General features: G+C 31.6%; 1 protein-coding gene and 1 long non-coding RNA gene across 4 annotated transcripts; both read right to left on the minus strand.

The window, feature by feature from the left end:
• Nucleotides 1–1,123: 1,123 nt before the first annotated feature.
• LOC120073887 (cysteine-rich receptor-like protein kinase 10) lies at nucleotides 1,124–4,334 on the minus strand. The gene is made up of 7 exons (XM_039026802.2): nucleotides 3,337–4,334; nucleotides 2,856–2,993; nucleotides 2,617–2,756; nucleotides 2,307–2,517; nucleotides 1,973–2,210; nucleotides 1,738–1,888; nucleotides 1,124–1,543 (listed from the first exon to the last, which is right to left on the minus strand). Exons 1-7 carry the CDS (start codon nucleotides 4,193–4,195, stop codon nucleotides 1,211–1,213), a joined length of 2,070 nt encoding a protein of 689 aa, XP_038882730.2. The 5' UTR covers nucleotides 4,196–4,334; the 3' UTR covers nucleotides 1,124–1,210.
• Nucleotides 4,335–9,863: 5,529 nt separating this feature from the next.
• On the minus strand, nucleotides 9,864–12,118 carry LOC120073895 (uncharacterized). Of its 3 annotated transcripts, none has more exons than XR_016528547.1 (4): nucleotides 11,602–12,118; nucleotides 10,389–11,333; nucleotides 10,279–10,310; nucleotides 9,864–10,117 (listed from the first exon to the last, which is right to left on the minus strand). It is a non-coding gene; the product is annotated as an uncharacterized LOC120073895 (long non-coding RNA). The 3 variants fall into 3 exon arrangements; XR_016528548.1 differs by having other exon boundaries at nucleotides 10,389–10,583; nucleotides 11,083–12,118; XR_016528546.1 differs by having other exon boundaries at nucleotides 10,389–12,118.
• Between the last annotated feature and the right edge of the window lie 6,797 nt (nucleotides 12,119–18,915).

An 18,915-nucleotide genomic window follows, 5' to 3' on the forward strand; every position in this document is an offset into this window, starting at 1 on the left:
AAAGTTAAAGTTTCGTGGGTCATGTAGTTTCAGCTTAACAAAAAAAAAAAAAATCTCCACAAAACTCACACAACAAACATATTATTATATTTTTTTAGAAAACATATATTATTAATCTCGAGGCTATAAAAATTACCTACCATGTTATCTAAAGGTAAAATAAGTATAGTTGAATAGTAAGAAGTTGGAGGTTTAAATTCTCATTGTCCTACTTATTATAAGATAAAAACACAGTACTTTTTTTCTGAAGTTGTGCAAAACTATACTTTAATCATTTTGTATATATTTAAAATCACTCAAAAGCAAGTCTTTAATAATTTGAATAGAATTTGATGCTTGATTTTACATCTTTAACGCGATTTTCATAAAAAAAAAATTTATTTTGAACGATTAAAAATATTTTTAAAATGATTTTAAATATAAAAAATTGATTTTAATTAAACATGTCCTAAAGATCTTTGCTCATGCATCATGGATCAGTTCCCATAGACAATGATGCCAAGCTTTACCGTTCTTTTCATAACAAAGAATAGGAAATGGAGTTGCTGTCAAGAACAACTTTACCATGACAAGAAATAGGAAATAAAGCTAATGTGAGCGTAGCTCAATTGGCAAAGTATTCGTCATGGTAAAGTTTGTTTGTCATGGTAAAGTTATCCTTGAATTACAATAATTAAAGGTTTAATTCTCCAACCGTATACTTTAATTACAATACCTTTATAAAAAAAATAATAATAATAAAAGTGAACCTATAACTTCCTAAATTTTTACCATGCGTTATAAGGAGTCAAGCTTAAAGGTGAACTACGTTGTAAATTGACATAAAATCAAGATGTACAAAATCAAACCAGTGAATAATAGTTTTGTTATTCACTAATTAAGAAAAACTTTTGTGGGTCTATTGAAGATTATATATAAATAAGTATAAATTAGGTCTGTTTTCAAATATAGCAAAATGAGTAAACTTATTTACAAATATAACAAAATATCATTGTCTATCAATGATAGACACTAATAGAACTGATACGTGTTTATTACTAACTATCATTGATAGATAGTGACATTTTGCTATATTTGAAAATATTTTCAATAGTTTTGCTATTTAAAATAATTATCCTACAAATTAACCCATTGAATTTGTAGTATCTTAAAAATAAAAAATAACTTTCAAAGTTACATATGCTTTATAGCCAAAATACACGATGACAACTTAACGAGGATGGAGCTCTGTAATTGAAGCATCATTTGTTGAATGTTGAAAAGATGTGGTTTTAGAATGATTAGTCTCATCCAATGCTAACATTGTTTTGGATCCATTGGTGATACTATGCATGAAGAATGCCGGTTTAGAGGGTATAGGAAGAGTCAGAGAAGAACTACTTAGCATCGTAACTACCGAAGTCATTGTTGGTCGGTTTGCTACATTTTCTTGAACACACAATAGTCCAATGTGAATGCATCTTATCATTTCAATCCTTGAACCTACATTGAGGGTTGAATCTATGGCATTTGTAGTTGTTCCAGCCCTCCAATTATTCCAAGTCTACAAAAAAAAAAAAATGTAAGTCCACAATAGTTACATTATGTGACTACTTTGAGATCTAACAATCCTGTATAGAAGATTAAATTAGACAATTTGAAGTAAACAATTTTTTTTAATATCAAAATCTTCCAACACTATTGTTAGCTAGTGTTATCATGTATGGATACTAAAAAAGAAGTAAATCGTATACTCACAAAGCTCGGAAGATCTTCAATATTTTCTTCATTGCAAAAACATTTGTTTTTTTTGCCACTCACAATTTCAAGAACCAAAACACCAAAGCTAAAGACATCAGATTTTACTGAAAATTGTCCATGCACTACATACTCAGGAGCCATATAACCACCGAAAAAATGACAAAGATAGATTTAGATTATTCAAAAGGTATATTATAAATAAAAATAAATAAAAAAACAAATATGTACTTACTAAGTTCCCACAATTCTATTTGTATTGCCTTGAGTCTCATCTATTTGAAACAATCTTGCTAGACCAAAATCCGCAATCTTTGGATTCATTTCTTCATCCAACAAAATATTGCTAGCTTTGAGATCACGATGAATGATTCGAAGGCGAGAATCTTCATGAAGGTAAAGAAGTCCTCGCGCAATACCATTTATGATTTTGTATCGTCTTTCCCAACTTAATTGTGTCCGCTTCTCAAGATCTACATGATTATCCATATATGTAAAAACATTACTTATTTATATGAAAGGAAGCCTTCTCCAATTTGTGTAGACCAAAGAAACAAAAAATGTTATACCAAATAGGAAATGATCAAGGCTGCCATTTGGTACAAACTCATATATGAGAAGTCTTTCGCTTCCTTGCAAACAGAATCCCAATAGCCTAACCAAGTTTCGATGCTGAAGCTTGACTAACAAAAGGACTTCATTTTTGCATTCGGCATTTCCTTGTTGTGAATTATGTGCAAGTCTCTTCACTGCAATATGTTGTCCATTAGGTAGCTTGCCCTGAAAACATAAACGTCAATTTTTATTAAGAATTTCACTTAACACCTTATGCTTTAAACCCCATTTCACTGCCAGTCCTTAATTAAATTCATTTCATACCATGTAAACAGGTCCAAATCCACCCTGTCCTAGCTTGTTTTCACTTGAGAAGTCATTAGTTGCAACTTTAATAACATCAAAATCAAATTGAATTGTCTCAATACTGCTAATTTCATCACTGGCATCTTCAACAGCAACACCTAGAGTGTTGATTAAGACATGAACAGCAAATTGATAATACGTAGAATTAGGTGGCAAAACCGCCATCTCAAAAACAAAACAAAGCACAAACCGCTCACTTTCAAATTTTCTTAATCGTCTTTTCTGCTTTCTGTTTCTCAATCTCAGAATCAAGCAAATCCCAGCAATGAGAATGATGGCTGAAGCGACGGACACCACAACAATTATTACAGTTCTAACTGTATTGCCATTATTTCCTGCAAAAGCAACAGGACCGAAAAAAACTGCTAATAAATCTACAATAAAAGATAAACAGAAAACGTAATACAAAAAAAATCGAGATAGAGATTCGTGTAATTCACTTAACAGTTTATTATTAGAGAAAATAATTCAGATAAGGTTAGGGACAATAAAAGATAAACAGAAAACGTAATACAAAAAAATCGAGATAGAGATTCGTGTAATTCACTTAACAGTTTATTATTAGAGAAAATAATTCAGATAAGGTTAGGGAGATTATAAACTTCTCTAAATCCTTAGTCGTTCAAAGTGCTTAACAAATTTAAAGCATTCCAACATATTTAAACATATTATTATCACCTTGTGTTGACAGGGAAGATGGAGGGGGGAGATTAGGAGCTGAAAGCGGAGGCGGTGGTGGGAGCAGGGGTCGGGGCGGAGAGAGAAGTGACTCATACAAAGGGTGAATTTCATAATTGATTTGACAACTAGCTGCAACCAATCTTGCTCCTATGCTGCCAGTACAACAGGTAGGAAGATAACTTTGAAGTCGACTGAGGCAGACATCACAATAGAAATACGACATGTCGGGAAAACAATCAACAAGCCCATATATTGTATACATATTCGGATTTTTAAGCTTCACATCTCCGCCAGCAGACTTTCGAATCGAAGTCCCTGACGCAGCCTCTTCTCGCAGCCGATCCAGCAACCCTCTCAGGTCCTCATTGAAACTGTTCTTGTCTGGGGCTGTAACGAGGTTGTAATAAATTTGATTCACAGACAAATCTGTCTCATCGTGAACAGAGTTGTTTGAGTAAAGAATTTGGCAATCATGGTACCATCCTGCACCTTCCTTCTGTGTTGGACAGTTTTGCGTAATTCTACGGACTGAGTCATTCACGCAACTTCTGCATTGTTCCAACGGAACTCCTTTACGACAAAGAACCTTTCCGTTGGCTGTGTCGGGATCTTCACCGGAGGTGGCATTATAGAAACCATAGTCGACCCGGCGGCTGTCGGTGTTGTTGGAACTGGAGGAGATTGAAGCAAGAACGTTGTCGAGATTTTTCTTGAATGGGCTGTTGTTGGTGTAGTTGGCTTCGTTTGAACAGATGTAATAAAAGAAGTCTGGCTGAGATGTTGTGGTTATGAACATCAATTGTGAAATAACAAAGGAGAGGAAGAAAAGCCTTGATCTCAAACTCAAATTTCCCATATCTATTTAATTTTACGTCTGTAAGAAGAACAGCAACTTCTCTCGGGGGTTTTTTCCTCTGATATAAAATTGAGGAGAGGATTAAATAATAGGTTGAAGAGGGAGTGATGTCTGAACCTAACCATGGATGGATTCGTCGTCTTCCTTATTTGTCCTTAATCAAGACAACGGACCCGGTCATCGGTCCATTTGAAAATTCTTATATTTGACATAAAGACAAAGACTTATCCTCCACCTAGCTACTACTGACACGTGGCCCATTCTAATGTGTCAATTCAACTTTTTTGGCTTTTTTTCTTTTCTCTTACAGTTTTTTCTTTTCTTTCAAAATATACCTTTGAATACATTACATATTTCATATTTGACGTTCGAAATTCATGTCTATTTAATTTTTTATATTTAAAAAGTGACCCTTTAATCACTAATATTTAAAAATCTATACCATATATAAATGGAGCTAAAAAGGGAGAATTTTTATCTTTCCTTTTTGCCCTTACTTTTTTTTAAAATGCTTATTCTATCATTATACCTTTCGTTCTAAAACCACATTCTTGAAAACACATCTCATCCATAAAAAGATACAAATTTTAACACTATAATGAAGAGTTTCTAAAAACACCTTCTTTGAAAGACACCTTGTCATAAAAAGGTCTAAATCCTAACTATATAATGAAAGTCAGAAATAGAAGATTACTTGGGAAAGTAACAAAAATTTATATCATCTATCAAATATCTCTCAAAAGAAACTTTGGTGTGGTGATGATTGTCACAGGAGAAATCTTTGCCGCATAAGCGTTTTTCATGAGGAACATCATGTCTACCAACAAATCTTGGTGAGTTTCCTTATGTTAAAGAATAGAAGTTCTTTTTCTTTTATTGATTTTTTTTCTTTTGCCAATAAATTCAAATAATTAAACTTAAAATGAATGGTTTTTAAAATTGATCATGAATGAATAGAAAATTTCTTGGAAAAGTAGAAGAAATTTAGATAATTTTTAAAATATCTTTCAATGCTAGACCAATAATCTTCTAAAAGAAACTTTTGTGGTGTGGTGGTGATTGTCAGAGCAGTAACCTTTGCTGGCGTGAATGTTTTTTACGATGCACATCATGTCGTCCAACATTTTTTTTTTATTCAATGATTAGTTATTTTTCCTTTTGTTACGGTTCAATGATTAGTTATTTATCCTTTTGTTACGGTCTAACAACAAAAGAGAAGTTTTTTTTTCTTTATCGATATTTTTTCTTTTGTCAATAAATTTAGATGATTAAACTTAAAATGAGTGATTTCTCAAATTGGTCATGAACAAAAATAATTCATATGATTAATTAATGATGTTTGTTTTTTTTTTTGTTGGATATTTTTTTTTATTTGAGGGGCAATTCACGACTCCTACAAAATACTTAAAGTTTTTTTCTAAATATTTAATATATAATTTTATGAACTTTTTTCATAAGTTTTTGTAGGTTTCTCCCCTATGTGTCTATAAGTATCGATCTCATGGAAGATGTAAATGTTTATTTGATGTAAGTGTTTATTTGATCGTATTTACTTTTAGTGTTGGATTCAATTTAGGGGCTTATTGTTTTTTTTTTCCACAAATACTACTTTATTAAAATTAGGGAGACATGTTTTTTTGGTCTATTTAATTAATTTCTTATTTTCTAAAATCTTTATTGATTCATTTCTTTTTTATTTTGCATTTAGATAGAAAAGCATAAGGATAAAGAAAAATGGAAAGTCAAGTATGTACATTTTCTCTTATAGAGATTTCATAGATTATCATCTCTATTCAATTTGATTTTTTTATGTAATGGTAATGAATTTAATAGATTTAAATAGGAAAAAAACAGAAAAGAGAGATATAGAAATACAGGGGAGAGAAGGAGATATGGAGAGAGGAGAAAATTAGTAAGAAGTAAAATTGATTGAATCTTCTTAATTTAAAGAGAAATTGCAATGGATGTCAATTATAAAATACTATTTTGCAAGTATGTATTCTTTATTTGTAATTTCGCAAATATTGTAGAAGTTTTAAATAAAGAAGTGCGTTCATTGCCAATTCCAAGATTGCTCTTATAGCATTATTTGTAGCATTAGGTTTAAATTGCATGTCTCACCGCCTCAACCAACGACGACTTCTCACTCCCAATTTCTTCTTCCTCTTCATCAAACACGATTCGTTTCGTCGATTTAGGATGTAAACCAAACAAATTATGGACAATAAAATACATAATCGACGCCATAAATTCCAATTTCAAACCTCCCTACCCTAATTCCAACGTTCCCCAATTTCTCTGTCTTCTTCAACGACCTAATCTCCAACGATTTTAACCCCTCTCTTCCTCTCTCTACCATACGAACGAGTCTATTTCGCCGCCACCGCACCTGGATCCTTCCACGACCGTCTCTTCCCGGATTCTTCTCCCCGTTTCGTTTACACAACGATGCCGACGGAGGTGAAAGACAAGAGATCGACAGTTGTAACAGAGGAAGAATTCACTATATAGGGGCAGCAGAGGGGAGTGATGGAGGCTTGTGTGGCTCGATTTGCGCTGGATATGTTTGTGCTGCATTCAGAATCCGTCCAGCAACATTCATAACATCAATATCTAGCAGCCTTTGTGAGATCACCAAACTCTGGCCCAAAACTCAATCACCAAACTCCAATCTAATTATCGAAGTCCACTTACCAGCAAATGTTCATTGCCTTCTATGTTTGATTTTATCTTCAAAGGCAACAATAATTTGAATTAATATTTTGGCTTTAGGTTTTTTTTTTTCCTTTAATTAGATTTTATTTTAGGCGGAAATGTGGTTCTAGTTTCAAATTTCAAACTATTCAGTCTCTCAAATCCCATGGAGCTTCACTTCACCCATTGCAATAGAGGTTTTGTTTTTTGTTTTTTTTTTTTTCTTTTTTTGTTATTTATTGGTGTGTTTTTCTTTGGCTGCAAGTTTTTGAGAGGTCATTAAAGATAGCAATCGATATCACAAAAAATCGATATTTAATATATAGTAATCAAACAAGAAGAATACAATAATCAAACAACAATAAAATATATAATAATTATCATTGGCAATCAGAAAACAATCAATATCTAATAAAACTTAGATAGAAAATGGGTATAAGATAACAATCAGACAACAATTAATATCAGATCAGAATGATTATCAAATAACATTTGGTATCATTAATCAATATCATATACACTTAAGAAGTCCAAAATCATGTTATTTAAAATTTGAGATAATGACAGGATCGTTTCTTATACATTTAAGCAGTCCAAAATCATGTTATTTTATTTTATTTTCCTCAATGTGAATATTTATGCATGCAGTAACGATTCCCTTTTTAGTTGTCCTAAGAGGTGGGGTTGTAACAGATTACCAAATAACATTTGGTATCATTAATCAGTAACATATAGTAATCAGACAACAATAAAATAGCAATCAATATTATTGGTAACCAATTTATGATATAGTCGTCAATGATATAGCAATCAATATCAAATGAAAATCAAATAACAATCAGATAGGAATCGACTTCCAGATGGAAGTTAGTGAATCATGTGGACATTTTTTACTTTTCAGTTTCAATGTCTCATTTAAATTAGGTTGGATTGACCGATTTTTTCATTTTTGCAAAATTTATATTATTGGGCTCGTAAAACTAATTTTTGTAAACTATTTTGGCATTCTTGCAAGTGTCCCTAATTATAAAAAGCACAACTAATTTCATCTTTCCCCTATAGTCTTTTTGTGAATTCAATTATTATATTAATTTTTTTTTATTATTATAAAATTTCTTATATTTTTCTTGATACCATATGTTTATAATAATATTTAATACAAGGTACGTTAGCGAGCACTTCATTGTTTTTCTCAAATTAATGAAATAAGATAACAATTTAATTATATTCAGTTTTAGGTGTTTTACCTTCTTAAAAAAGTGTGTGCTACTTAAGATTTAGAAATTACATTAAAAATAATAATTATTAGCTTTTTTCTAAGTCAATGATGAAAAAAAGATTTTGTGAGAATTTTTTTTTTTTTTTTTTTTTTGTTCCTGATGAAATATTTTAAATAATGACATAAATGTTGAAATTATAATAATGAGATTTGTGGAGAAATAAACTGTTTGAGGTTTTACTTTTAAAATTTTTAGATGAAATAGATGTTTTCCATTTTAAATACAACACAATATCAAAATGGTTGGTAAAATTATGTTTAACCACAAAATTTCTTTCTTTTTTTCTTTTTTTTCTTTTTTTCATAATTTGAACATATAAAATCCAACCAATATTTGAAACACAAAAAATAAAAAAAATTATGTGTAGATAATAAAACACATCTACTAAAAAATTGTCGGAGAAAAAATATAGAATAATTTTAGAAGTTTGTAGAGCTTGAAAGTTAATACAATTAAAAAAACTTAAGAAGTAGACAATGAAAAAAGTTAAGAGTATTTTAATAAATATCATTATATTCGAATAATTTAAATATTATTTTATATCATAAATCCACATATAAATTAATATTTGTAACTAATCATACATGTTAGAAAACAAATATATTTTACAAACACTTCATAAGAAATTAAAGAAAAAGGATAAAGTATCTCTTTATCCATAATGAGTTGTTGAATTTTCAACGTTTCCTTTCTAAAGAAATAAACGTTATGAAATTTGATAATTTTTGTGTATTTACCAACACATTACAAGAATTTCGGATTTTAATATCGGTTTTAAACCGACATTAAAGATAGTGTTATTAAGGCCCTTTAATGTCGGTTGTCTTTAATGTCGGTTTTAAACTGACATTAAAGGGCTTTAATAACACTGTCTTTAATGTCGGTTGCAACTAAAACCCGAAGCCCTTTAAACCGACATTAAACCCAGAATCTATGTCTGTTTTATCAATTATTGTCCGTTTTTTTTTTAAATTCCGTTGTCAAATCCATTTTTCGATCAAAAAGTTAAAACGACATTATATATCTCGTGTTGGGTCAGGAAATGTCCGTCATTATTTTTTTATAAAAAGTATAAAAACATTTGAATGGCAAGCCATCAATATTTGTCTTCCATCACTACAATAAAGTTGGGCTTTAATGTCGGTTTTAAATTGACATTAAAGATAATGTTATTAAAAACCTTTAATGTCAGTTGTCTTTAATGTCGGTTTTAAACCGACAATAAAGGGCTTTAATAACACTGTCTTTAATGTCGGTTGCAACCGACATTAAAGCCCTTTAATGAAATCTGCAACCGACATTAAAGCAACTGAAGCCCAAGAATCAATTGAAGCTCTTTAAACTGACATTGAAGCCCAGAATCTATGTCTGTTTTATCAATTATTGTTTGTTCTTTTTAAAATTTTGTTGTTGAATCCATTTTTTCGATAAAAAAGTTAAAAACGACATTATATGTCTCGTGTTGGGTCAGGAAATGTTTGTCATTGTTTTTTATTAAAAAGTATAAAAAAATTTACATGGCAAGCCATCAATATTTGTCTTCTACCTATGAATTTATCCACAAACAAGAATTAATATTTCCAATCCATTACATATACTCGTCAAATATGAAATAAACACACTAATTACCAACATTTGTATAACAATAACAGACTTTCATAGAATACTTACACCAAGCCATCATTTTTCTCATTCACAAATATCAATTAGTACTAATTCCATGAATACTTAACACCAAATAGCCCATAAACACAAAAATATTATACATAAATCTTCCAATAAACAGATCATGGTTAGATAAATTTGCATTCATTCTAAGCTAGCATTTACATTCTACTGAGAAAAAAAACAAGAATTACATCCTTACACAAATCGGCCAACAAAACTTGTCCATTGGATTCGAATTACGTCAATCTCTCCTTAGGTATATGCATTTTTTTGTATTGAACTACAAAGATGGAAAAAAAAAGAGATAGATTCAATATAAGTTTACATCCATTTATTAAATTAAAGCTAGTATATAAAAAAATAAATAATTTATGTTTGAGGCTAGTAATGGGAGTAGTATGATTATGCACTATTTCATGTATATACTTTTGCACATAGTACCTGCATCCTACAAAATCTAATTGACGGGGGCACTGCATATAAAGAAATTGAAAACAATTATTCTTATGTTCGAATGAACATAAATTGTTAAAAAATGAATGTAAATTTACCTTTACAAGTTTCCATTTTGGAGAAGACCGATGGTGTTGGAGATCGTGCTTGGCTTGCTATGTTTTCAATCCATTAAATAGTTTAAAAACATTAGTTAAACATAAATACTTCAATTAAGAGCTAAGAAAGTTCAATTATACTTACATATTTATAACTCCATGAAAATCCTCTTGATCCCTTATTTCAAATAGAGTCTAAAACATAAACACAATTTTCTTATAGATTGATTACAATCAATATCCAATGATAACTATAATAAGCAACAATTTTGAAATATTAGTATGCGTATAATGCAAATTAAAATGTGTCTTATGATTGCTTAATTAACAATCAATCAATTACACTTTAATCCAAAAAAGAAAAACAAAAGCATCAATTAAATTTTTCCCATGAAAAGATACAAGGGGTCCATTTACTTCTTCCTTTAGTGGCACAAATCTGATCCATGGGAAGAGGAAACATAGGAAACCAAACGTATAGCAAAGTGCAAGCATGCGGATTTATTGGTTTAACTTCAACATGGCAAATCTAATATTATTGCATCCCACACAAACAATAAGCATATGCAAAATTAACATCTACAACGCATGCATATAAAAATATGTGCTCAACTATACTTGTCCCAGCCCTAGCAGATAAAGTAAATAAACAAGCAACCATGAGGCATTCGATTTGAGCTATCAATTTTCTTACCAAATTTGGTGCAGCCCAGCCAACCAGAGCAGAAAGAAGGGTCACCTTAAAAACAGCAAAACTATTGAGTAAGTTAGAGGCACTAACATAGACTGGGAAAGTAGTGACGACACATGCGATGAGGAAAGAAAGGTAACTTTTGACAAACATACTAACAATCAAAGAAGGTAACTTTTGACAAACATACTTACAATCAAAGCTGACAGACAACCAGACAAGACAAGTCTTCTTGGATGCCGAATTGCAATAATCTTTAAACAAAAGATTATATCATAAGAAAGTGAATAACATATTTAAGCAGGAAAAAAAAAAATAAAGAAAGATAAATCACTGTTTATCCTCTCAGAAAACTATTAGGAAAACAATATTCATTCGAAAAGTTGAAAGATAATAAATAAAAAATTGCAGTAGAAAGAGTTGAAATAGACAGGTTTCGGCAGTTTAAACTTATCAAGGCTTAAAATATAAGCAAAGATTAAAATATGAATGTCGATATGAATATGAAGATTTCAATTTTACATATATATAGGCGGAACCATCATCGAAACCACCAAAAGCCCACGTGCCGACGACAAACCGAAAGCCCACCGATCTGAAGAACCAAAACCCCACGAAGCCCACGCGCTGACGAAGAACACTATGAGAAAGCCCACGTGAACAACTGGACAACCCACCAGAAAACCCATGCGCCAGCAAAGAACACTCCGAGAAAGCCCACGCGTCGACGGAAACCAACCGAAACAACCGGAGAACACCCACAACGATGACCCACCACCAGAAGAAGCCCACGACGATGGAGATCTAAGGAAAACCAGTGACGACAACCCACAGGAACACCCACGTGCCGACGAAAACCAATCGAAAACCAACGAACACCGGTGACGACAACACACGAACTGATGTGCACGACCAAGCTGAGAGCACCGATGACGACAACCCACGAATTGAAGGCAACCGACCAGCTGAGAGAGGAGAGGGTTATGTTTGGTAAAGTGAAGAGAGCACCAATGGAGAGGGTTATGTTTGGTAAAGTGAAGTGAAAAGAGCTGAGGGAAGAGGAAATGAATTTTTAATAAAGTTAAAAAAAATGAGAGGCCTTTAATGTCGGTTTTAAACCAACATTGTAGGCGATCTTCAATGTTGGTTTAAAACCGACATTATACATCCGAGACCACTATTCTCAACCAACATTAAAGTCCAAAATTGTTGTAGTGTACCTATGAATTTATCCACAAACAAGAATTAATATTTCAAATCCATTACATATACTCATCAAATATGAAATAAACACACTAATCACCAACATTTGTATAACAATAACAGACTTTCATAGAATACTTACACCAAGCCATCATTTCTCTCATTCACAAATATCAATAGTACTAATTCCATGAATATTTAATACCAAATACCCCATAAACACAAAAATATTATACATAAATCTTCAAATAAACAGATCATGTTTAGATAAATTTACATTCATTCTAAGCTAGCATTTACATTCTATTGAGACAAAAAACAAGAATTACATCTTTACATAAATCGGCCCACAAAACTTGCCCATTGGGTTCAAATTATGTCAATCTCTCCTTGGGTATATGCATTTTTTATATTGAACTATAAAAAGAAAAAAAAAAAAAAAAAGATAAATTCAACATAAGTTTACATCCATTTATTTATTAAAGCTAGTATATAAAAAATAAAATAATTTATGTACAAGGCTAGTAATGGGAGTAGTAGGATTATGCACTATTTTGTGTATATACTTTTACACATAGTAACCACATTCTATAGAATCTAATTGACAGGGGCACTGCATATAAAGAAGTTGAAAATAATCATTCTTATATTCGAATGAACATCTATGTCATTTCCTGATTGTTTAGGACCAGATATTAGTGCAGTCAACATAAAAAAATTTCGCTTCATGCACAACCATGGAGGTAGATTGTACGTCACTAACATCACTGGCCAATAACTATATCTACTACTAAGATCTCTATGTGGATTTGCCCCATCTATGAAAAGAGCAAGACAAAGATTTCTAGGTTCTGACCGAAACTTTGGCCACAAATTGTCTACTTTTTTCCTCGATAGGGCATCTTTGGGATATTTTAATAACCATCTGTTTCTTTTCTTTAGCATGTCACGTCAATAAACTTGTTGTTTCATTACTTCGAAACATTCTTTCAAATCTTGGAATTGGGGAGAAATACCACATGACTTTTGCTGGGATATTCTTAACCCTTTCCTTTTAATTTTTTTGAAGCTTCCATCTTGACGTACCACAAATGGGGCATACATTTGCGTAAGAGAATTCTCTTCTAAATAAGCAACAATCGTTATTACATGCATGAATCTTCTCGTACTTCATTCCAAGAGTACCCAACATCTTTTTTGCTTCATAAATAGAAGTTGGAATTTCATTAGAATTAGGTAATATGTCATGAATTAATTCCAACAACTTAGTGAAACTCTTATCGCTCCATCCAAATTTAGCTTTCAAATTATATACCTTTACCAATGTAGATATTTTGGAAAAAGTTTTATAATTTGGATACAATGGTTTCTTCGCATCATCTAATAATTCTTCAAAATTATCGGATTTTTCACTAAAGTAGTTATTGTATGCAGCCTTAAACATTCTAATTGTGTCATCAACATCAACATAATCCTCATCAACTTTGTCTCTTTCACTAGTAGACACATTTTCATTGTTTCTTTTAATCGGTAATGATTCACCGTGAAAAATCCATGTATGATAACTTTGATTTATACCATTAAAAAATAAGTGATCTCTTATTCTGTTCACATTTAGAGTCTTTGCATTCACACACTTCAAACATGGACAACTCATGACATTCGGTATGAATGTTGTAGACCATTTTTAATAAACATCTCGACCCCTAAACCATACTCAGCTGACATTCTATTCATTTTCATCCATGAATTATCCATGATTGTACAATATACAACTTAATCTACAAAAAAGAAAAACAATAACAAGGAAAAATTTAAAAGCATACAATTATGATTGTAAAATATGCAACATCAACAAATTTAAAGAAGCTTAATCATTGGAACAAAACATAAAATTAATGAAATTCCCAACTTTTTATATATGTATATATAATTTAGCCCATTAAGTATTGTCATTTTTTTTTATCTTATATTTATTCGTGTACCTTATGTTTCCTTATTCTCTAAATTATGTAAAAGTTAAGTGAATAATTATTATTTATCGATTAATATTATTCTTCTTGTTTATGCCACTTCCTGTACCATTGCCATTTCTTTCTATAAACCAAATGAATCCCCTTTCAAAATATTCAAAACAAAGCAAAAGGGCACAACTTCATCTTCTTCTCAAGTTCTTATTATATTTACTCGCCTTTTTTATGATCCTATAAATATCATTAGCAAGCTCTCCACTACACAACATCATTGTATTCCATTTTCTTCACCACCTTTTCTCTCAAACATAACCAAAAACATTTCAAATAACTCCTAAATAACACTTGAACCACACCAATCAATAATGAACAAATTTCAAGACTACCAATCAAGTATATATTCTTCAACTAATTTAATTCCAACATTTCAAATTTTCAGTAAGCTCAATCATTAAAATAAAAATAAGATGAATTAAATAACTTTAAATTACTAAATTGAAAATTCATATGAAAATAAAATTATACCTTTCCAAGCAAACAGCTTAAACAACCCACAAACTTGAAGAGATCCAACTGGAGCTCGAAGGTTGGAATGCCAGCAAGCACTGGACCTTTGCGAACAGAGTTGAGATGGCATATCTTACAAACGGCGAGCTGACCACGACGCCGGTGACCCACCTCTACGACCGGAACCACCGAAAGCCCACACGCCAATGACAAACTGAAACCTCACCAATCTGACAAACCGAAATCCCACGAAAGCCCGCGTGCCGACGAAGAACACCACGAGAAAGCCCATGTGAACAACCAGACAACCCACGCGCCGGCAAAGAACATTTCGAGAAAGCCCACACACCGACGAAACCAACCGAAAATGATCGGAGAACACCCACGACGATGATCCACCACCGAAAGAAGCCGACAACGACGGGGATCTAAGGAAAACCGGTGATGACAACCCACGAGAACACCCACGTGCCGACGAAAACCAACCGAAAACCCACGAACACTGGTGACGACAACCCACGAACTGATGTGCACGACCAAGCTGAGAGCATCGATGACGACAACCCACGAACTGAAGGCAACCGGCCAGCTGAGAGAGGAGAGGGTTATGTTTGGTAAAGTGAAGAGAGCACCACCGAGAGGGTTATGTTTTGGTAAAGTGAAGAGAGCACCACCGAGAGGGTTATGTTTTGGTAAAGTGAAGTGAAAGAAGCTGAGAGAAGAGGGAAATGGATTTTTAATAAAGTTAAAAAAAAAATGAGAGGCCTTTAATGTCGGTTTTAAACCGACATTGTAGGCCATCTTTAAGGTTGATTTAAAACCGACAAAAGATCCGTTTTTTTTTAAACCGACATTATACATCCGAGACCACTATTGTCAACTAACATTGAAGCCCAAAATTGTTCTAGTGACAAATTTTTTTTTAATTTTTATAGGTAGTCATAAAGAGTAGTATCAATCTGAATGGTTGTGTCCCATTGTCATCAAAAGACACATAGGAATACGGGTTAATTACTGAAATGTAAATTTATTTTGACATGTGCCCTTATTTTTTTTTGTTTGGTTCGGTGATTAATAAGAGGAAAAGGGAAATTATTTTTAAATGAAAAAATTGTTGAAAATATTTACAAATAATAACAAAATATCACAATCTATCTGTGATAGATTGTGATATAGACTACTATCTATGTTTATCTGTGTCATGATAGATAAAGATAGCAGTCTATTGAAGTCTATCATAATCTATTGTAGATAGACAGTGGAATTTTATTATATTTGTAAATATTTTGATGAATTTTTCCATATTTAAAAAGAACTATAAGAAAAAATGTATTTTTTGTTTTACTGGTTGGATTTTTTTTTTTAATGTTACGTGAAAACAAAAGTATAACAATGATGATAAATATGATGAAGAAAAATAAACTTTTTTCTTTATCAAGAAGGACCATCATTTTAGCCCAAGTTTGTAATTTGTATCATTTTTTTTTTTTTTTTTTGCTTCTTTAGTTTTTTTTTATTGTTAGTTTCTTTGGTTTGGATTTTTTAAGTAATAATGTGTTATTTTAAAACTAATTATACTTTTATTTAATTAGCAAGAGTCGATCTTAAAAATAATATAATTATTTATAAACCAAGATACGGGTAAAAACAAACTTAAATTTACAAACCAAGAATAGTTTCAACTTTTTTAAATTTAATTTGCACATTCTTTTATAGAATGTACTTTATATTGAGTTTATCTGATTTGTATTTTGTAAAAATAATAATAATAATAATTCTACATAGTTCAACATATAAATTCATTATAAATTGACATTCAAGTTTGTTTATAAATTTACATGTACCTATTTTAAACATTACAAACCACGTGTAATGTATGTGTTCTGAAACTAGTATTTTAAAGATGTGATATATTTTTAAATTTTTCCCTTATTTATCTATCTATTATAAATATCCTATTCTTTACTTATAGTGAATCCAAAATTAGCTGCAGGAGCAAACACGTAGGGGTGTTTGGGGTAAGGGTTATCATCAAAATATAATAATCACCTCTTGCTACAGTAAAAACTATTTCAATACCTTCAATAGCTACAGTCAACATTATTTCAAAACCCTCATTTACTACCGTATTTATTATTTACTACAGTTTTTACTATTTTACATTCATCGCTTTTTTATTATTTGCTAACGTGTTTACTATTTTCTTCTCAAACTAAAATAGTTTACACCTCAAACACATACTATTATAACCCAAACTAAAATAATCTACACCCAGACACAAACTATCATAACCCAACTATAATAACCTAAGACTATAATAACTAATTCATTGCCTCAAAGGCCCTTGTTCTAAATCGTTTCTTAGGAAATTGCATTGTATGGCCAATATATTTTAAGAAACCAAAGATTTTACTTCAACTTTTTTGTAATTGCAAGTGTGACAATCACATATAAATCAGATAACAATCACATAACAATCACATACCAATCAGATAGCAATCAAATTTTCAGTTAGAAGTTTTTTTGACATGTTGGCAAAAAAGGAAAACCTAGGGACACGCCCAATTTTTAATTTTTAATTTTTTTTTTATTAAAGTTGCAACTGCGCCTTATAAGTTTGAGGTTCCTATTTCATTTGGTTGTTCTTAGAGGTTTAAATGAGTTGGATTGGGTCGGGCTGGGTTATTTTTTTTTTTCGTTAGTCGGGTTGGCTACCTGATTGACCTAAATAGGATCTTCAAACCAATCCAACCTAACTAGTTCGGGTTGGGTTTGGTTGGTTTGGGTTGTGGGGTTATTTATTTTTTCTTTTATTTTTTATTAACTTAAAATACTTAAATTTGTGTACAACACACACTAATAACTAAAATTTCATAAAATTCAAATTATAAATATCAAAATCCAAGATATCTATTATAAAGATTACTACAAAATCTACATTACTTGACACTTGTAGTTTTTAATTACTTGACGTTTATGTGGAAAAAACGTCAAGTAATATGATTTTGAACAAAAAAAGGTCAAGTAAAAGGGTTAAAAAAGCGGAGATTAACGGAATATTTCGGATATTTTCACGCGAACCTTTACTTGACACGATTTTCGTGTCAAGTAATATAAGGTCTTACTTGACACGTTTCATGTGTCAAGTATAAGAAGCTCTTACTTGACATTTTTTTTCGTGTCAAGTAAAAGGGTTAAAAAAGCGGAGATTGACGGAATATTTTGGATATTTTCATGCGAACCTTTACTTGACATGATTTCGTGTCAAGTAATATAAGATCTTACTTGACACGTTTCACGTGTCAAGTATAAAAAGCTCTTACTTGACATTTTTTTTTGTGTCAAGTAAAAGGGTTAAAAAAGCGGAGATTGACGGAATATTTCGGATATTTGATAGGCCTCCAATTTAGTAGGCGAATCATATAGCATTTGGTAGTTCCGGGTAAGCGATCGCGGGGTCTTCATGGGCGATCATCTAGTGTTACTCAGCGATTGTGTAGCAAAACTAAGCGATCATGTAGCCGAGCTCAGCGATCGTATAGCATTTGGTAGGGGATCGTATAACACTGGGTAGGCGATCATATAGCATTTTGTTACTCAGCGATCGTGTAGCAGAGCTAAGCGATCGTGTAGCATTTGGTAGGCAATCGTATAGCATTAGGTAGGCGATCATATAGCATTTTGTTACTCAGCAATCGTGTAGCCGAGCTCAGCGATTGTGTAGCATTTGGTAGGCGATCATATGGCATTGGGTAGGCGATCGTATAGCATTTTGTTACTCAGTGTTCGTGTAGCAGAGCTAAGCGATTGTTTAGCCGAGCTCAACGATCGTGTAGCAGAGCTAAGCGATCGTGTAGCTGAGCTTAGTGATCGTGTAGCATTTGGTAGGCGATCGTCTAGCATTAGATAGGTGATCGTATAACATTTTCTTACTCAGTGATCGTGTAGATAATTTAAGCGATCATATAGTATTTTGTAAACGATCGTTTGGACTTGTTAAGTGATCGTCTAGTCTCTGTTTGTCTATTAATATTTTCACGCGAATCTTTACTTGACATTTTGTTAATGTCAAGTAAAATATAAAACAAAATTACCTAATAATATTTTTTTTCTTACTTTAATGAAAAGCCCTAGATTTATAACTTCATTTTCT

This window comes from Benincasa hispida, chromosome 3, assembly GCF_027475165.1.
Source record: "Benincasa hispida cultivar pf3 chromosome 3, pf3_genome.v1.1, whole genome shotgun sequence".
Taxonomy (NCBI): domain Eukaryota; kingdom Viridiplantae; phylum Streptophyta; class Magnoliopsida; order Cucurbitales; family Cucurbitaceae; genus Benincasa; species Benincasa hispida.